The sequence below is a fragment of the Hemiscyllium ocellatum genome, chromosome 1, assembly GCF_020745735.1.
Source record: "Hemiscyllium ocellatum isolate sHemOce1 chromosome 1, sHemOce1.pat.X.cur, whole genome shotgun sequence".
Classification (NCBI taxonomy): Eukaryota; Metazoa; Chordata; class Chondrichthyes; order Orectolobiformes; family Hemiscylliidae; genus Hemiscyllium; species Hemiscyllium ocellatum.
The window spans coordinates 39,234,124-39,250,863 of record NC_083401.1 but is presented as its reverse complement, the minus strand read 5'-3'; the positions used below and the strand labels follow the sequence as shown (position 1 = coordinate 39,250,863).

General features: G+C 40.3%; 1 protein-coding gene across 2 annotated transcripts in view; it reads left to right on the top strand.

The window, feature by feature from the left end:
- The window catches only part of smad2 (SMAD family member 2), a 128,570-nt gene that overhangs the window by 39,476 nt on the left and 72,354 nt on the right, over window positions 1–16,740 (top strand). Inside the window, exon 2 of one of the 2 annotated variants that reach the window (XM_060847557.1) lies at window positions 3,649–3,738. The exons of the other annotated variant lie outside the window; for it this stretch is intronic. Within the exon in view, the coding sequence (XP_060703540.1) occupies window positions 3,649–3,738 (90 nt within the window). The remainder of the gene's footprint in view (window positions 1–3,648; window positions 3,739–16,740) is intronic. 2 annotated transcript variants of the gene reach the window in all.

Sequence of the window (16,740 nt, the reverse complement as noted above, 5' to 3'; positions counted from 1 at the left end):
GCACCACATTGTAGGAAGGCTGTGGAAGCTTTGGAAAGGGTTCAGAGGAGGTTTACTAGGATGTTGCCTGGTATAGAGGGAAGGTCTTACAAGGAAAAACTGAAAGACTTGAAGCTGTTTTCACTAGAGAGAAGTAGATTGAAAGGTGACTTAATTGAGACGTATACGATAATCAGAGGGATAGATTGGTTGAATGGTGAGAGCCTTTTTCCTCAAATGGTGATGGCTAGCACGAGGGGACATCACTTTAAATTGAGGGGTAATAGATATAGGATGGATGTCAAGAGGTTTTTTTTAAACTCCGAAGTAGAGGCGTGGAACACACTGCCTGCAGCAGTAGTAGACTTGCCAACTTTAAGGGCATTTCAATGGTGATTGGATAGGCATATGGACAAGAATGTAATAGTGTAGATGGGCTTTAGATTGGTTACACAGGTCGGTGCAACATCAAGGGCTGAAGGGCCTGTACTGCGCTGTTACGTTCTATGTTCTGTATCTATGTTCTATCCTTGTTAAACCTCCCAAAATGCATCACCTCCTTACTTTGTTGCTTTCCAAGTATGAAGATTTCTAATGTTCAGTTTCTTCTTGGGCTCGTAACGAAATAAGTTTGTCAGGAATCACACCATAGAGTCACACAGCATGGGAACCTACCCTTCAGTCCAGCTAGTCCACGCTGTTCACTTTTCCAAACTAAAGTAGCTCCACTTGCTTGCATTTAGCCCATATCCCTCTAAACCATTCTTATTCATGTGCTTATCCAAATCTCTTAAGCACTGTAACTGGATGTACATCTACCACTTTCTCAGGTGGTTAATTCAACACTAACCACTTTTTTTTTCAAAAAAAGGTCGCTCCTCATGTCTTTCCCCTCTCTCCAGAATATATGCAACTTCCCCCCCACTCCCCCCCCCCCCCCCCCCCCCCCCCCCTTCGGGAACAGACCCATCCTATTCATCTTATCTATGCCCCTCATGATCTTGCATAAAGTCATCCCTCAACAATCTCCCTACGTTCCAGTGAGAAAAATCCTAGCCGATATTTATAACTCAACTCAAACCCTCCAGTCCTGGCATTGCGGTAAATCTTTTCTGACTCTCTCCAATTTAATAATATCCTTCCTAAACAGGACAGCCAAAACTGTACACAGTACTCCAGAAGAGGCCTCACCACCTGTCCAACCTCAACATGATGTCCCAACTCCTATTTTCAAAGATCTGAGCAATGAAGGCAAGCATGTTAAACACCTAAACTACCTGTGACGCAAATTTTCAAGAATAATGTACCTGAATCCATGGGTAACTATATTCCACAATAATATCCAGGGCCCTACACTTTTGTTTTTACCAAAACGCAATACCTCACATTTAACCAAAATTGAACTCCATCTCGCAATCTTGAACCCATTGACACAATTGATCAAGGTCGGTTTGTAATCTTAAATAACCTTTTTCACTATCCGCTATACCATCCGTTTTGGTGTCATCCTCAAACTCACTAACCATGCCTTCTACATTCTCATCCAGATTGTTTATATAAATTGCATTATTGGAATATTTAAAGTAGTTTTTTATGGACTTCACATGATGTTAGTAGTTCTGCAAATTGAAGAAGAGGTATTTCAAAGCCTACAAAATAGGCCAGCAAGTAGTCTTATTGGATATTTTGGCAAAATATTTTGAACGTGTTGGCTGTACTTTGGCTGGGGGCAAAATAATTTTTTTGAGGGAGAGGAACCTTGTTGGTAAGTGCAGTTGATCCTATGAAACTCTGCTTCAAAGGGGAATAAACACATAATATGTTCAAGCAGACTGATTTTTAAAAAAGTACTTAAAGCCACATATACATCGGAGTTGGAGCATGAACCCAGAGGTAAGGATAATACTATTAATTGTTTACCCTCTTCTATGTTGTAATGTGATTTGACAAAGGAAGTGGCACAACTTGAATGGGATGCTACCAGTGCATTAAAATTGGGTGGGTGGAACTGATTTTCATTGCTTTACTGAAGAATATGGAGGAAACTGGAAATTAAATTGCAATATGAAAACTAAGTTTGGGAACAGTAAACAGTCAACTGATAAGTAAGTTTTGAGTGATAAGTAACCATTGATCATGATGAAAAAGAGGTGCATTGTGTTAATTGATAACTATTTATATGCTTGAGTGATCAAAGAATTTGCAAGCCTATTGTGAGCAGATAGCATAGGTGTGAATCTTAAAAGATTTCACTTGAGGCAAGGACGATTCATCAAAATGTTCAGCAGCAGAGTCCCTGGAATAAATGATGAATGGTGAGAAGTAGGGAATTTGGAACTTGCATTATTTCGAAAATAAGTGATATGAGGACATTAAGTTGTGGCTCAATGTCTGGATTGAAAAGAGGTTTGGAAATATAGTACTCCAAGGAATACTATTGGGATAGAGCTCTTGTGTAGCCCAGAAATCTGATTAGCTCAAGGATAAGTCAAATACTGCAGATGCTGGAAATTAGATCTAAAAAGTAGTAGTGCTGGAGAAACCCAGCAGGTGTGGCAGTATCTGTGCAGAGGGAAACTGTTCTGAAGAAGTCCTATTGGATTGTAGTGTTAACTCTAACTCTTTTTTTTTCTCAGGCTACAGATGCCACCAGGCCCAAGTTTCTCTAGTATTTTCACCTTTTTTAGGTCTAATTAGCCTGTCTGATATGAACATTTGATGTTGGTTTAAATCTGCAAACAGAACAAGAGATATTTTTGTTAAAATGTCATGATTGGAGTTCAAAAATGAAAGCTATAAAATTTATTTGGTGTTCAGTTCTCAGTCACTACTATATGAATGGAATGAGTAGAAAGGAAGCAGTGGATGGTTGGCAAAAGACCAAGAAGAGTGTTAACTGGAAAGGCAGGACGGCTACTGTTAAAGTTCTTTCCTATGATACAATATGTTATTTCTAAATAGCATTTTGTTAGTGTAGCTTAAACTGTCATGGAATTTTGTTTGGCTTTTTTGTTATAAAGGACATGAGTCTTTGATCCCAATTGTTCCAGAGAATCCAACAAAGACAATTAGGAAATCTATCCTGTCCCCAGGACACCGTTTGATATCTAAGTAAGATTCAGTAACGTGTTGAAAAAAAATAGTAGCAGATGTAGATTTTAAAAAGTTGTGTACTTCTGAACTAAAGGATATGTTGTGCACTTTAACAGTGATTTTATTTTAATGTTGCATGTTGTGATTATAGCAGAAATTTGTATGCTTTAAAGGTTCCTTTTGCACAAAATTTAATGGCCATTTTCAATACACATTATCTTTTAATGCCTTTGTTACTTTTGATTATGTTCAATATTTTGTAGATTTTGGGGTGAAGGGAATATATGTGCCTACCTGTTTATCACTTAACATTTATTTTGAAGCATGCTTTGTGAAAAATGTCTGTTTCTGGCATGCATTGTGGGACATCAACCACTATGCAATAAGCTTCCATGGTAAGTTGAATGAATGCATATTCTCCTTTCTTTTTCCCTAAAACTTATTGTTTGATTGGAATCTTGACATTTCTTATTTAAAGCAGCTTATTTTTATGTTTGTCTACATGTATAATCCTCCATCAGCTTTTCACTACACCATGCCCCATGTTTACCTTTTTTTTTCTAATTTTATGCACAGCACATGCTCTGAAATTTGGGGACTGAGTACACCTGGTACAGTAGATCAGTGGGATACAACAGGCCTTTACAGCTTTCCTGAGCAAACCAGGTGAATATACAGTCACTAAAAGCTCTGTTCTTCCACACAGTGGGATGTTGGGATTAATTTGTGGGCATTTTGAGTTGTCAATGTTTGAATTCACTCTTGGTGTTTTTTGGTGTTTTTTTTTGTGGAATCTAAAAGAGGTCAGAAAAAATTGGTGGAAATACATGGCACAAAAGAGGGGTCTACACCCAAAATAAATTAACCTATCTTTTGTTTTATTTATGGATGCAGATGTGCCTGATGTGTACTTCCAATATTTTCTCATTTTTAAATCTGATTAAGATAAATCTTGTGTATTTTGTGAGCCAAATATTAAGAGATGCATTGTATGCATAAAGGCTAATTCTATTTAATGAATAACAGGTTATCTATTCAAACAACAAAATCCTGTTTACTAAGTTTACTTCCCCGTTATCAGTGGGAATGTAATTTCAAAAATTTGTTAACTCGAGTGTAGCTATGTTAATGTCTGTAGTGCATACTTTAAAAATTGTATTAATATTTTGTGCAAGGTGAGCAATATATCAGTCAGTCTTAATATTGTGATTATCAATATTCAAATTGTTAGATTTACTTTTTTCACTAACGCTATTTTATGACTGAAACAACAAAGCAGATCTGGTAGCATTGGTGGAGAACGGAAGCCAACTTCACAGTTGATAAAAGATTAATGACCTGAAACATTTAAATCTCCTGACCTCTGGTCTCCTCCCTCCAACACTCCTGTTTCCCTATCCATCTCGCTTATACTTGCTCCAAGCATACCCCCCTCCTCTCCCCAATCCCCTACTTTCCCTCATTCTACTCCCCCAGACTCCCTCCCAATGCTGCCAGACCTGTGTATTTCCAGTAGTTATTAAAATGATAGGAAATATTTAAAGGCTGCTTCATCTTAAGCATATCAAATCGCAAACTAAAGCAACATGTCATTGACCCACAAATATCATTTTTCCCTTTTTCCTCCAGGCAAATAAGTAATTTTACTGTCTGTAGTCCTATCATCATTAACCTATCTGGAATTGACTGAAGTCTGAAGTAGTATTTTCAATTCAAGACAGGCAAATTTCTCTGTGGACAATGGTTCTTTACATTTATGACTGGTATTATGTTTCTCAGAAGCCTGAACGTTTGATTTACTGAAGTTCAATTTTCTTCGTCCACATGCATCTGCACTGAATTATGGTTGTGGTTCCAGTGTAGTCTCTTCATTTTGAAAATATACCTATATCCTGGCTACAAAAGTTACTTTGTGGGATTATTAATTTTTCAGTAGGTTTTTCTGGTTGAAGTCCAATACTAAAGAGGAGAAGCAATAACTTTTATATTGTCCATGTCAGACATAATGCTATCCTGATGTTGAAGAGAGATTCTCCTAAATATTTTATTTTTAGACTGGCTGTCTAGTTATTCATGGGGCAAAAACAAAAAAACTGAGGATCATAATTAGTTACATTACGATATTGCTGAAAGCTTATTTGTATCCTTTGCTCTCCTGTGCAATTTTCAGTCAATGGGAGTTTGAATTAGTCTAGTTGAAATTCTAAGTTAGCTAACATTTTAATTCTTCCACCGCTCCAACTTGTGAATTGATTTCCAATTCTTGAGTTAGTGCTTCAGAAGGCATACCTTCTGCTGGTTGGAGATCCTAGAGTTAGGGGACATAATCTGGCCCTAATTTTTAGACTATTCAGCATAGATATTGGGAGGTACTCTACATAGGGTGGTAGAGGTTTGGAACTCTGCTCCACAAACAGCAGTTGATGCTAGATCAGTTGTTAATTTTAAATCTGTAAGAGTTTATTTTTATTGTTAAGCAAAAATATTAAGGATTATAGGCCAAGTGAAGATATTTGGAGTTAGGCCAGAGATTAGCCGTGATCTCAAAGAATGAATGGCAAAACCAGTTTGAGGGACTGAATGGCATACTCCTGTTCTGCTGATGTGATCCTTAATATTCTAATTAAAAGCAAGGAGCTTGTCATTGAATCTCCATAACTGACAGGTTAGATGCCAGCTGGAGTATTGAGATCAATTCTGAACATAACATAACTCTAAAAAAATACTAAGACTTTGAAGAAGGTACAGATGCAAATGCTGGTATAGTATTTGGCTCTTATTAGAACTGAACAGACTCAAAAACAATTGAGAAAAATTTAAGTAAAAAAGTTTCAGTACCAGAATGTTTGGCAATCAGAAAATGCAGCTTTAAGGGGATTATCAAAAAAGTTAGAGTGAATGTTTTTAAAATCTGGATTTTTTTTTTCATTCACAGAATGTGGGTATCACTGGCTTAGGCCACTTAGGTTTGCAAGAATGTTATTTGGACTTCAGATTTTTATGTCCATTCTTAATTACTTTTTTTAAAAGTCAGCCACATTGCCAAGAATCTGGAGTAACAAGTAGGCCAGACCAGGTAACGACAGCAGTTTCCTTACTGAAAGAGCATTAATGAACAAAGCTTAACAGGAAGAACAGGCAGAAAGGATACTGAATACAGCTGGTCTGGCAGTCCAAAGTATATCTATTTTAATAAGAATAAGAAAGATAAGGCAGATGAATTTCTAGCTTGGATTAGTACATATTACAATGATGTTGGAGCTATAACAGAGACTTGATTTGAAAAAGGGACAAGACTGCTTAACCATCCCAAATTTAGACATTGCAAGTGTGATCGATTTAAAAAAAAATACCATTGTGGGGTGGAGATAGGAGTATGTGACTGACTTGGGAGAATGTCACAGCTATACTAAGAGAGGACGGCTTTTGCTCATCCAGTGAGGCCATATGGATAGAGCTCAGGAATAGGAAGGGTGCAATCACTTTAGGGTTGTCCAACAGGCCTCCCAACAGCCAGCGGGAATGGAGGAACAGCTATGTGGGTGGACTTTGGAAATATGAAAAAGCAGCAAGATTGTAGTGGTGAGTGATTTTAACTTTCCCTACCAAGACTGGAATTTCCCCAGTTGGAGCAACCAGAAAGTGATATGTAATATTCCTAACTAGGGAAGGATATTGGGGAATAAGCCCAACCAAGTAATTGAACTCAGTGAGGGAGCATTTTGTGAACAGTTACTGTAATTCCGTAAGATTTTTAAGTTACTTGTGGAAAAGTGGCCCATGTGTGAAAATAATAAATTGGGAGAAAATTGACTATGACAGTGTTAGGCAGGAACTGGGGAATGTAGATTGGGGGCAGCTATTTTAAGAGTAAATCCACATGTCATGTGGGAATCTTTTAAGCGTGTTCGGGGTTAGCATGTTGCAGTTCAAAGGAGAGCAGGATTTGGGAACCTTGGATAATGAGAGAAATTGTGAGCTGTGTCAAAAAACATCATGCGTAAGGTTTAGGAAACTGAAGACCGCTCTTGAGGACAAGAAAGAAAGCGGGAAAGAATTTAGTTAGGAGGGGTAAAAGGGGCCATGACATGTCCTTGGCAAACAAGGTTGTGGAAAATTCCAAGCTTTTACGCATGTGAAGCGCAAAAGAGTAGCTAAGGATTGGGTAGATGTATACAAGGATAAAAGAAGGAATTTGTGTGTGAAAACAAACTAAGTGCATGATGTTTTTAACAAATACTTAAATCAATATTCACAAAGGAGAAGGATGTGCTGGATAGTGAGTCTAGAGTGAGGCATGTTCATTTTCTAGCGCATGTTGATATGAGAAAGATGTGAAGGCTTTGGAGAGAAAACAGAAAAGGCTTATTAGGCTATTGCATGGTTTGGAAGATCTAACCAATGAGGCTCCGTAGTTGCTGCTACCTCAGTGCCAGGGACCCAAGTTTGACTTCATCCTTGGGTGACTGTTTGTGGACTTAGCACATTCTCCCCATGTCTGTGTGGGTTTTCTCCAGGTGCTCTGGTCTCCACCCCTAGTCCAAAAGTGTGGAGGTTACATGGGTTAACCACGGGGAATGCAGGTTTACAGGGATAAGGTCTGAATGGGATGCTCTTCAGAGGGTCAATTTGGAAGTGATGGGCTGAATGGCCTGCTTCCCACCCTGTAGGGATTCTATGATTGAGAGATTGGACAAACTCTTATTTGTTTTTCACTTTAATTTTGGAGGCTGAGAAGTGACCTGATGGAAGTTTACAAATTTAAGGAACGTGGGTAGCTGGAGTCTCTTCTCCAGTGTAGAAATAATTACTGGAGGACATAATTTAAGGTAAAAGGGGAAAAATTTAAAGGAGATGCGAGGTAAGTTTTTTGTTTCTACGTAGGGTGTTAGGTGCCTAGAATGTGCTGCCAGAAGAGGTGGTAGAAACAGATACTGGAGCAATATTTAAGAGACAATTTGGCAGATATGTGAAGAGGCAGGGAATAAATTGATACTGACCATAGAGCAAACGTTTTTAAGTTTAGAAAGGTGTCATTTGTTGATGCAGGCTTAGTGGTCTGAAGAGCCTGATTCTTTGCTGTACTGGTCTTTGTTCGCATGGGTCTTTCCTACAGTTGACCTAGTTTCATGGTCATCATTGAACTCTAATTCCAGGTTTTCTTTAATTGAATTTGAATTCCGTAGTCTGCCATGACAGAGTTTGAAATTCGATCCCCAGAATATTACCTCGGTCTCTGAATTATTTGTCTAGTGATTGACCGACTAAACCATGACTTGCTATGCTAGCTGAAAAGAGGCAGAAAGAGGTTGAACAACCTCTATCAAATGGGGAATTGATAGTTAGAAGTAAAAATTGTAATTCTGGAGGGGAAAGGGCAACAGTGATTTGATAATTTGATAAATCAAAGCTGGGAGAGGCATGGTAAGCCTGATGTCCTAATAGTTGGTATCTTTCTGCAATTTGATTATTACATTATCATTTGGCTTGTCTTTTATATTTGCTGCTGCATAGAATTCAGTAGTGCAAGTGAAGAGAATCTCATCATTCAAAGTAAAAGCCTGAGTGCTATAATATCAGTAAAGCATTTTAAAGTCACAACTTCAGAGTGGTAACGTGTTGCACATAAAATAATATTGCAGTGTTAGAAGTTTAAGCTTTGAAGCCACTAACATGTAAACTATCCTTTCTGGCAAGTTTATGGTGAAATGATATTTGCTGATTCTATATTTAAAGTGTTTGCACAGAAGAAGCAATATGCCCTTCAACAATATCTGTGCAATAGTCCCACTAATGTTGCTTGACTGTGTCTCCGCCTCAGCTCACTTGTTGCTGAAACCTGCTTATACCTTTGTTACCTCATAGATTTCGAAATCCCAATGTACACCTGACTGGTACTTGCATTCCAGAAACTTGGTTGATTCAATAACTCTGCCCTTGTCCTTAATAGTGCTGAGCTCTTGTAGCTTTGATTAGATTCCCTACAGTGTAGAAACAGGCCCTTTGGGCCAACAAGTCCACACTGACCCTCCAAAGAGTAATCCACCCAGACCCATTTCCCTCTGGCTAATGCACCTAACACTATGGACAATTTTAGACCTGCACATCTTTGGATTGTGGGAGGAAGCCGGAGCACCTGGAGGAAACCCATGCAGACACTGGGAGAATGTGCAAACTCCACACAGACAGTCACCTGAGGCTGGAATTGAACCTGGGACCCTGGTACTGTGAGGCAGCAGTGCTAACCACTGAGCCACCGTGCTTTGCTCATGCAACACTTGGACTTCCAAATCCTTATTCTTTTCAAATTTTGTGGCCTCACCCCACAGCTCTCCTAGCTTTAAAACTCAAGATTTCTGCATTCATGTCAATCTAGCCTCTTGAACATATTTTTTATTTTAATGCTGTCGCTATTGCTGGCTTGGCTTTCAGCTACCTCTAAGTTCTGGAATTCCCTTCCTAAATCCTGTTGACTTTCTATAATTTTTCTCTAATAAGGCCTCCATAATAGCTATATCTTTTGGACTTGTGATTTTGCCGTCTGTCCTAATATGTGGCACGGTGTCTGTCTTGCCTCAACACTTTTCTGTGAAGCACATTGGAATGTTTAGCTGTCAGAAGTACAGGGTGAATATGTGGTAATATTTTTTTGATTTGACTGAGAAAGCCTATTCAATTTTGCACAGAAGATGCTGGATATGCTCAGTAGGGTCAAGCAGCATAATGAACAGCTAATATTTCAGGTTGGTAACTTGTCAGAACTGCAATGTGCCACAGCTGCAATATGTTTGAAGGAAGATGGAGGCTTAAAGAATAAGTGGGTTGTCTGCAAATAAGTGGAATGCAGGTATAAATCAATGACAAAACAGATGGCAATGGGTCAATTTAAAGAAACAAAATAGGAGTCCAGGGTTGTAACTAACAATGACAGAATAATTACCAGCACTCTGTCTGGGAGAAAAAAAATCAAATTCTGGTTATGACCTGAAAATGTTGAACAGAACATTGACTTGTGGAAGGTTATAAAATGCCTCTGAGAGACTAGGTGTTTCTTGGATTTTGCTGAGCTATCAGTCTACGGGGCAAAATTGACAGTTGGTAAAACATTAATCTAGCAATCATTACAAATTGGGGACTCATTTTGCTGGTGTTTAGTAAAGGGAGTAAAAAATGAGGTCTGCAGATGCTGGAGATCACAGCTGCAAATGTGTTGCTGGTCAAAGCACAGCAGGCCAGGCAGCATCTCAGGAATAGAGAATTCGACGTTTCGAGCATAAGCCCTTCATCCTGATGCTTTAGTAAAGGGAATTTAGTTTTCCCATTGTTTTCAAATTGGGTGCCTATATTATGAGAAAGCTATACCAAGTTCAAGGAAGTATAAGTAAATGCTGCTTCACGTGGAAGAAATAATTGCAGTCCTAGGAAGTTGAATGGAGGTAAAGGATAGCTTTGTATATCTGATGCTCATGTGAGAAAATGCTGACAAGTGATTGAGTTTTTGAAGAAGTAACGAAGAGGATTAAGGGCAGAGCAGTATTTGTGATCTGTATGGACTTCAGTAAAGTGTCCGACAAGATTACCTATGGGAGTCTGGCTAACAAGGTTAGATCTCACGGAATACAAGGAGAACTAGCCATTTGGAGATAGAACTAACTGGTGGTGGGGGTGGAGGGTTGTTTTTACAGACTGGAGGCCTGTGACCAGTGGAGTACCACAAGGATCGGTTCTGGGTTCACTTCTTTTCATTTATAGAAATGATTTGGATGTGAGCATAAAAGGTATAGTTAGTAAGTTTATAGATGACACCAAAATTGGAGGTGTAGTGGATAGCGAAGAAGGTTACCTCTGATTACAATGGGATCTTGACCAGATGGGCCAATGGGCTGAGAAGTGGCAAATGGAGTTTAATTCAGATAAATGCGAGGTGCTGCATTTGGGAAAGCAAATTTTAGCAAGACTTGTACATCTTAATGGTAAGGTCCTAGGGAGTGTTTTGCTGAGCAAAGAGACCTTGGAGTGCAGGTTCATAGCTCCCCGAAAGTAGTCAAAGGTAGATTAAAATAGTGAAGGTGGCATTTGGTATGCTTTCCTTTATTGGTCAGAGTAATGAGTACAGGAGTTGGGAGGTCATGTTGTGGCTGTGCAGGACACTGGTTAGGCCACTGTTGGAATATTGCATGCAATTCTGATCCCCTTCCTATCAGAAAGATGTTGTGAAACTTGAAAGGGTTCAGAAAAGATTTACAAGGATGTTGCCAGGGTTCTAGGATTTTAGCTATAGGGAGAGGCTGAATAGGCTGGGGCTGTTTTCCCTGGACTGTCAGAGGCTGAGGGGTGGCCTTCAAGGTTTATAAAATGACTAAGTTTTTTCCCTGGGGTGGGGGAGTCCAGAACTAGAAGGTGTAGGCTTAGGGTGAGAGGGGAAAGATACAAAAGGGAACTAAGGGGCAGCTTTTTCATGCAGAGGGTATGGGATGAACTGCCAGAGGAAGTGGTGGAGGCTGGTACAATTGCAACATTTAAGAGGCATTTGGATGGGCATATGAATAGGAAGGGTTTGGAGGGATATGGGCCATGTGCTGGCAGGTGGGACTAGATTGGGCTGGAATATCTGGTTGGCGTGGACAGGTTGAACCGAAAGGTCTGTTTCCATGCTCTACAAAGAACAAAGATAATGTACAACCCAGATACAGGCCCTTTGGCCCTCCAAGCCTGAGCTGATCCACATATGGTATCTATCTGTATCCTTCTACTCCCCACCTACTCATGCATCTGTCCAGATGCATCTTAAATCAATCTAACATGCCTGCCTGGTAATGCAATCCAGGCACCTATCACCCTCTGTGTAAAGTACTTACCACGTGTATCCCCCTTAAACTTTTCTCCTCTCATTATTGAATCCCTCACGCTGAGGAAAAGCTTTTCTATCCACCCTGTCTATACTCTTCATGGTTTTGTAGACCTCAGTCAGGTCTCCCCCTCAATCTCCTTTTTTCTAATGAAAACAATCCTAACCTACTCAACCTTTCTTCATAGCTAGCACCTTCCATACCAGGCAACATCCTCGTAAACCTTCACTGCGCCGTCTCCAAAGTGTCCACATCCGCCCAGCTTGAACACCCTATACACCATGTGACTTCATTTTCTGTATTAGTTTACCATGGGGCACCTTATCAGACGCCTTACTAAAGTCAATATATATGACATCTATAGTCCTTCCTTCATCTATCAACTTGGTCACTTCCTCAAAGAGCTCTATAAAGTTGGTCAGGCACGATCTACCCCACCCAAAACCATGTTGCCTATCACTGATAAGCCCATTCTTTTCTAAATATAAATAGATTTTATCCCTCCGTACCTTCTCCAGCAACTTTCCCACCACTGGTGTCAGGCTACTGGTCTGTAGTTACCTTGAATATCCCTACTACCCTTTTTTGTACAGGGGGAAGACATTGGCAACTGTCCAGTCCTCCGGTGCCACACCTGTGTTTTAAGAATGCCACAAAGATATCTGTCATGGCCCCAGTTATTTCCCCTCTCGCCTCCCTCAACAACCTGGGATAGATTCTATTCGATCCTGTGGATTTGTCCACCTTGATATCCTTTAGCCTACCCAACACGTCTTCCCTCCTTATGTCAATGTGATCCAGAGTAAATAAACTTCTATCTTGAATATCAGCATTCATCACTTCCCATTCCTCAGTAAACACTGATGCAAAGTAATCATTGAGAATCTCACCCATTTCCTCAGGTTTGATATGCAACCTGCCTTCCTTATCCTTTAGTGGACCATCACTTTTCTGGTTGCCTTCTTGCTTATATAACAATAAAAGGCCTCGGAATTTTCCTTAATTCTGCTCACCAAAGCTATTTCATGACCCCTTTCAGCCTGCTTGATACTTTGTTTTAGACTGGTCCTACTTTCTCGATATTCCTCCAGGGCTCGTTCTCTTCTTAGCTGCCTGGACCTTATGTACCCTTCCCGAATTCTCTTGGCTAGTCACACGATTTATCTGGTCATCCACTGTTCCTAAATCTTGTCTTTCCTATCCTTTGTTTTCAACAGGACATGCTTATCTTCAACCCATCTTTTGAAAGCCTCCCACATATCAAATGTGGACTTTCCTTCAAGTAGCTGTGTCCAATCCACATTTTCCAGCTCCTGCCTAATTTTGATAAAGTTGGCCCTGGCCCAGATAATACTCGTCCCTTAGGACCACTCTCATCTTTGTCTATGAGTATTCTAAAACTTGCAGAATTGTGGTCACTATTCCCAAAGAAATCCCCCAGTGCAACGTCTGTCACCTGTCCTGGCTCATTCCGCCAGGTCCAATATGGCCCCTTCCCATGTCGGATTATTGGCACACTGCTCTAGAAAATTTTCATGGATGCTCCTTACAAATTCTGCCCCATCCTGACCTCTGACACTAAGTGTATCCCAGTCAATGTTGGACAAAGTAAAATCTTCCATCACCACCACCCTGTTGTCTCTACATCTTTGCATAATCTGTTTACCTATTTGTTCTTCTACCTCATCTCACTGTTGGGAGGCCTGAAATACAGCCCCAACAATGTAACTGCACCCTTCCAGTTCTTTTGCGTTCATCTACTCTCTGCCTACTCTTTGCCATTGGTAATGCTAACTTTGTGAACCTTACAGTCTTCAATTTCCACCTCACTGTCTAGTAGTCTTCTCTTCAGGTTCCTAGTCCCCTGCAACATTAGCTGTACATCCCTATGACTCTATAACTCTAAGAGGACACTGGTGATGCAAACCGGAAAGAGGAGAACAGATGGAGTTTACTGCAGGGGTGTGGAAATAGTGTAAGAGAGTCTGTTAAATGTGAAGGCTGCAGTTTTTGAAAGTTGTGATAAATGGTAGCTTTTCATAGTTTCGTAAGGCAGATAGGGCAATTCCTGTACTAGTGGAGGATACCATGAGGTCCCATCTTCTCAACAGTGGGCCAGTTGACTGAGGAGAAACTAATTGAATTTAATTTTGATATATAGAAGAACTTGCTTATCAATTATCTGAATTTTGGATCGAAACAAGATCTCGAAGTCCTGATAAAAACATTACATCAGGTGTTACCAACACTGATCACGTCTTCATTTATTATGTTTAAACGTGAATTCGGCTTACTAAAATGCTGCTGAAAACAGTCCTGGACATGAATGGGAGCCCAGGCACCGTCTCCAAATGACTGTCCTCGCGTGCTGTGTCCCTTGCTCTTGCTAGAGTTCTGCACAGGAGTGTGCACTAAACCCCCATTCCCTGGATAATCTCTCCAACATTGCCCTATACAGGGAAAAGTGGAAACTTGTTAAAAGGTTGTGTGTGTCTGCTATTTTGAGACCCCCCCCCCCCCCCCCCCCCCACCCCAAAAAAACCAACAGCAGCCTTTCTCTTGGTGTCCAGTCTGACTGCCATCTCCATTCCGTTACTTCATTTTGTTCTGGAGAAGAGATGAGAGGCATCTGGCCGCTTCACGCCATCCGCTGGCTTGAAATGTGGTGAGTCAAAAGTACCAGTGGGGAGGCAGGGTACGCAATGCTTGCTTCGGCTTAGTCTCCTGAACAGGGAGCACAATTATCAAGTGCTCGCTTTATCAATCCCGTTGAAGTGAAGCAGTGGCAAGGAGAGGCTTCAGCAATGCTGCAGATCCCTTGCACACAAATTTGCATCTTCCTCAGAAACCAACCTTGAGACAATGAGAGAGAGCAAGGAAAAAGAAAACTTCAGAAAACGGAGTCCAAGAGGAGAGGTATTGAATTGGTTATCTGAGTAATCAGTTATCTGAATGAAATATTGCCTGCCCATCTTGTTCAGATAATCGAGGTTCCTCTGTATGTGAGGTATTACATTTTGGAAAGGCAAATCTGGGTGGGACTTGTACACTATTGGCCCTTGGTGTGCAGGTTCATAGTTCCTTGAAAGTGGAGTGGAGGAAGACAGGATAGTGAAGAAGGCATTTGGTATGCTTTCCTTTATCAGTCAGTGCATTGAGTATCAGAGTTGGGAGGTCCTGTTGCGTCTGTACAGGACGTTGGTTAGACCACTTTTGGAATACAGAGTTCACTTCTACTCCTCCTGCTGTAAGAAGGATGATGTGAAACTTAAGAGTTCAGAAAAGGATGTTGCCAGGGTTGAAGGGTTTGAACTAAAGAGAGGCTGAATAGGCTAGAACTATTTTCCTGGAGCATCAAAGGCTTAGGAATGACCGTAAAGGATTGTAAAATCTTGAGGAATGTAGATAGGGTAAATAACAAACACATTTTTTTTCAAGGGTGGGAGAGTCCAGAACGAGAGGGCCTAGGTTTCGAGTGAGAGGGGAAAGATATAAAAGCGACCTAAGGGACAACTTTTTCACGCTGAAGTTGGTGCTTGTATGGAATGAGCTGCCAGAGGAAGTGGTGAAGGCTGTTACAGTTACAACGTGCTTTAAAAGGCATCTGGTTGGTTATATGACTAGGAGGTAGTTAGAGGGCTGTGAGCCAAATGATGGCAAATGGGACTAGATTAATTTAGGATATCTGGTCGGCATGGAAGAGTTGGACTAAACGGTCTGTTTCTGTGCTGTACATGGGTCATGCTCATGCTCCCCTACCTTTCTTCCTGCTCCCCCCGCCCCCATTACATTTCATCTACAAAGTTTTTGTGCACCCACTTTTGCAGACTGTCACCATCTTCTTGACAATTTACTTTCCTACCTATTGTCATTGACAAACTTAGCTGATATACATTCAGCTCTTGCATCCAGTTCTTTTCACGTAAAAGTTTGCATTTTTGAGACCCCAAGACTGTTCCCTGTTGTACCCCTCAAGCTACAGCCTGCCAAACTGAAAAAAATCCATTTATCCCCTAACTGTCTGCTTTCTATTGGCTAAATAGTTCTTATCAATGCAAATTAGTCACTTCCTTTTACTACATATTCTTATTTTGTCCAACAACCTTTTGATGTGGTGACCTGATAGAAGTATGTAAAATTGAGGTCCGTGGGTAGGATGTATAGTCGAAGTTTCTTTCCCATGATGGAAATGTCAAAATATTAGGGGGCAGAGGTTTAGGATAAGGCGGGAAATTTTTTTTTGCTTACATAGAGGCTAGTAGGTCCTGAGAAAGTGCTGCCAGGAAAGTGGTAGAAGCAGATGTGATAGCAAAGTTTAAGAAGCATTTAGACGTGAACACGCAATGAATAGAGTGATATGGACAATGTGTAGGCAGATGGGATCAATTTCGAACTGCATCCTCGTCAACACAGAAATAGTGGTCTGAAGGGCGTGTTCCTATACTATATTGTTCTATGTCCTTGCCAAATAAATGCCTTTTGAAAATCCAACAACGCTATAATCTGAGTTCCTCTTTTATCTTCCCCAAACCCAAAGCTAATCAATGTATTTTAAGCACAGTTTCCCTTTTAACAAAGCTGTGTTGATTCTGCCATATCCTCTTTAATAATGGGTTCTTGCTGTTTGCCTAAAATGCATGTTAGGTTAACTAGCTAATGTTTTCTGCTTTCTAGCTTCATTCTTTCTTGAATAAATGTGTTACATTAGTAATTTTGAATCCACTAGAATCCTTTCAGCAAAAGATATTTTGAAATATTATAACCAGAGCATTGACTGTACTTAAGCCATTTCCTTTAAGAACCTAGGAAGCAAGCCATA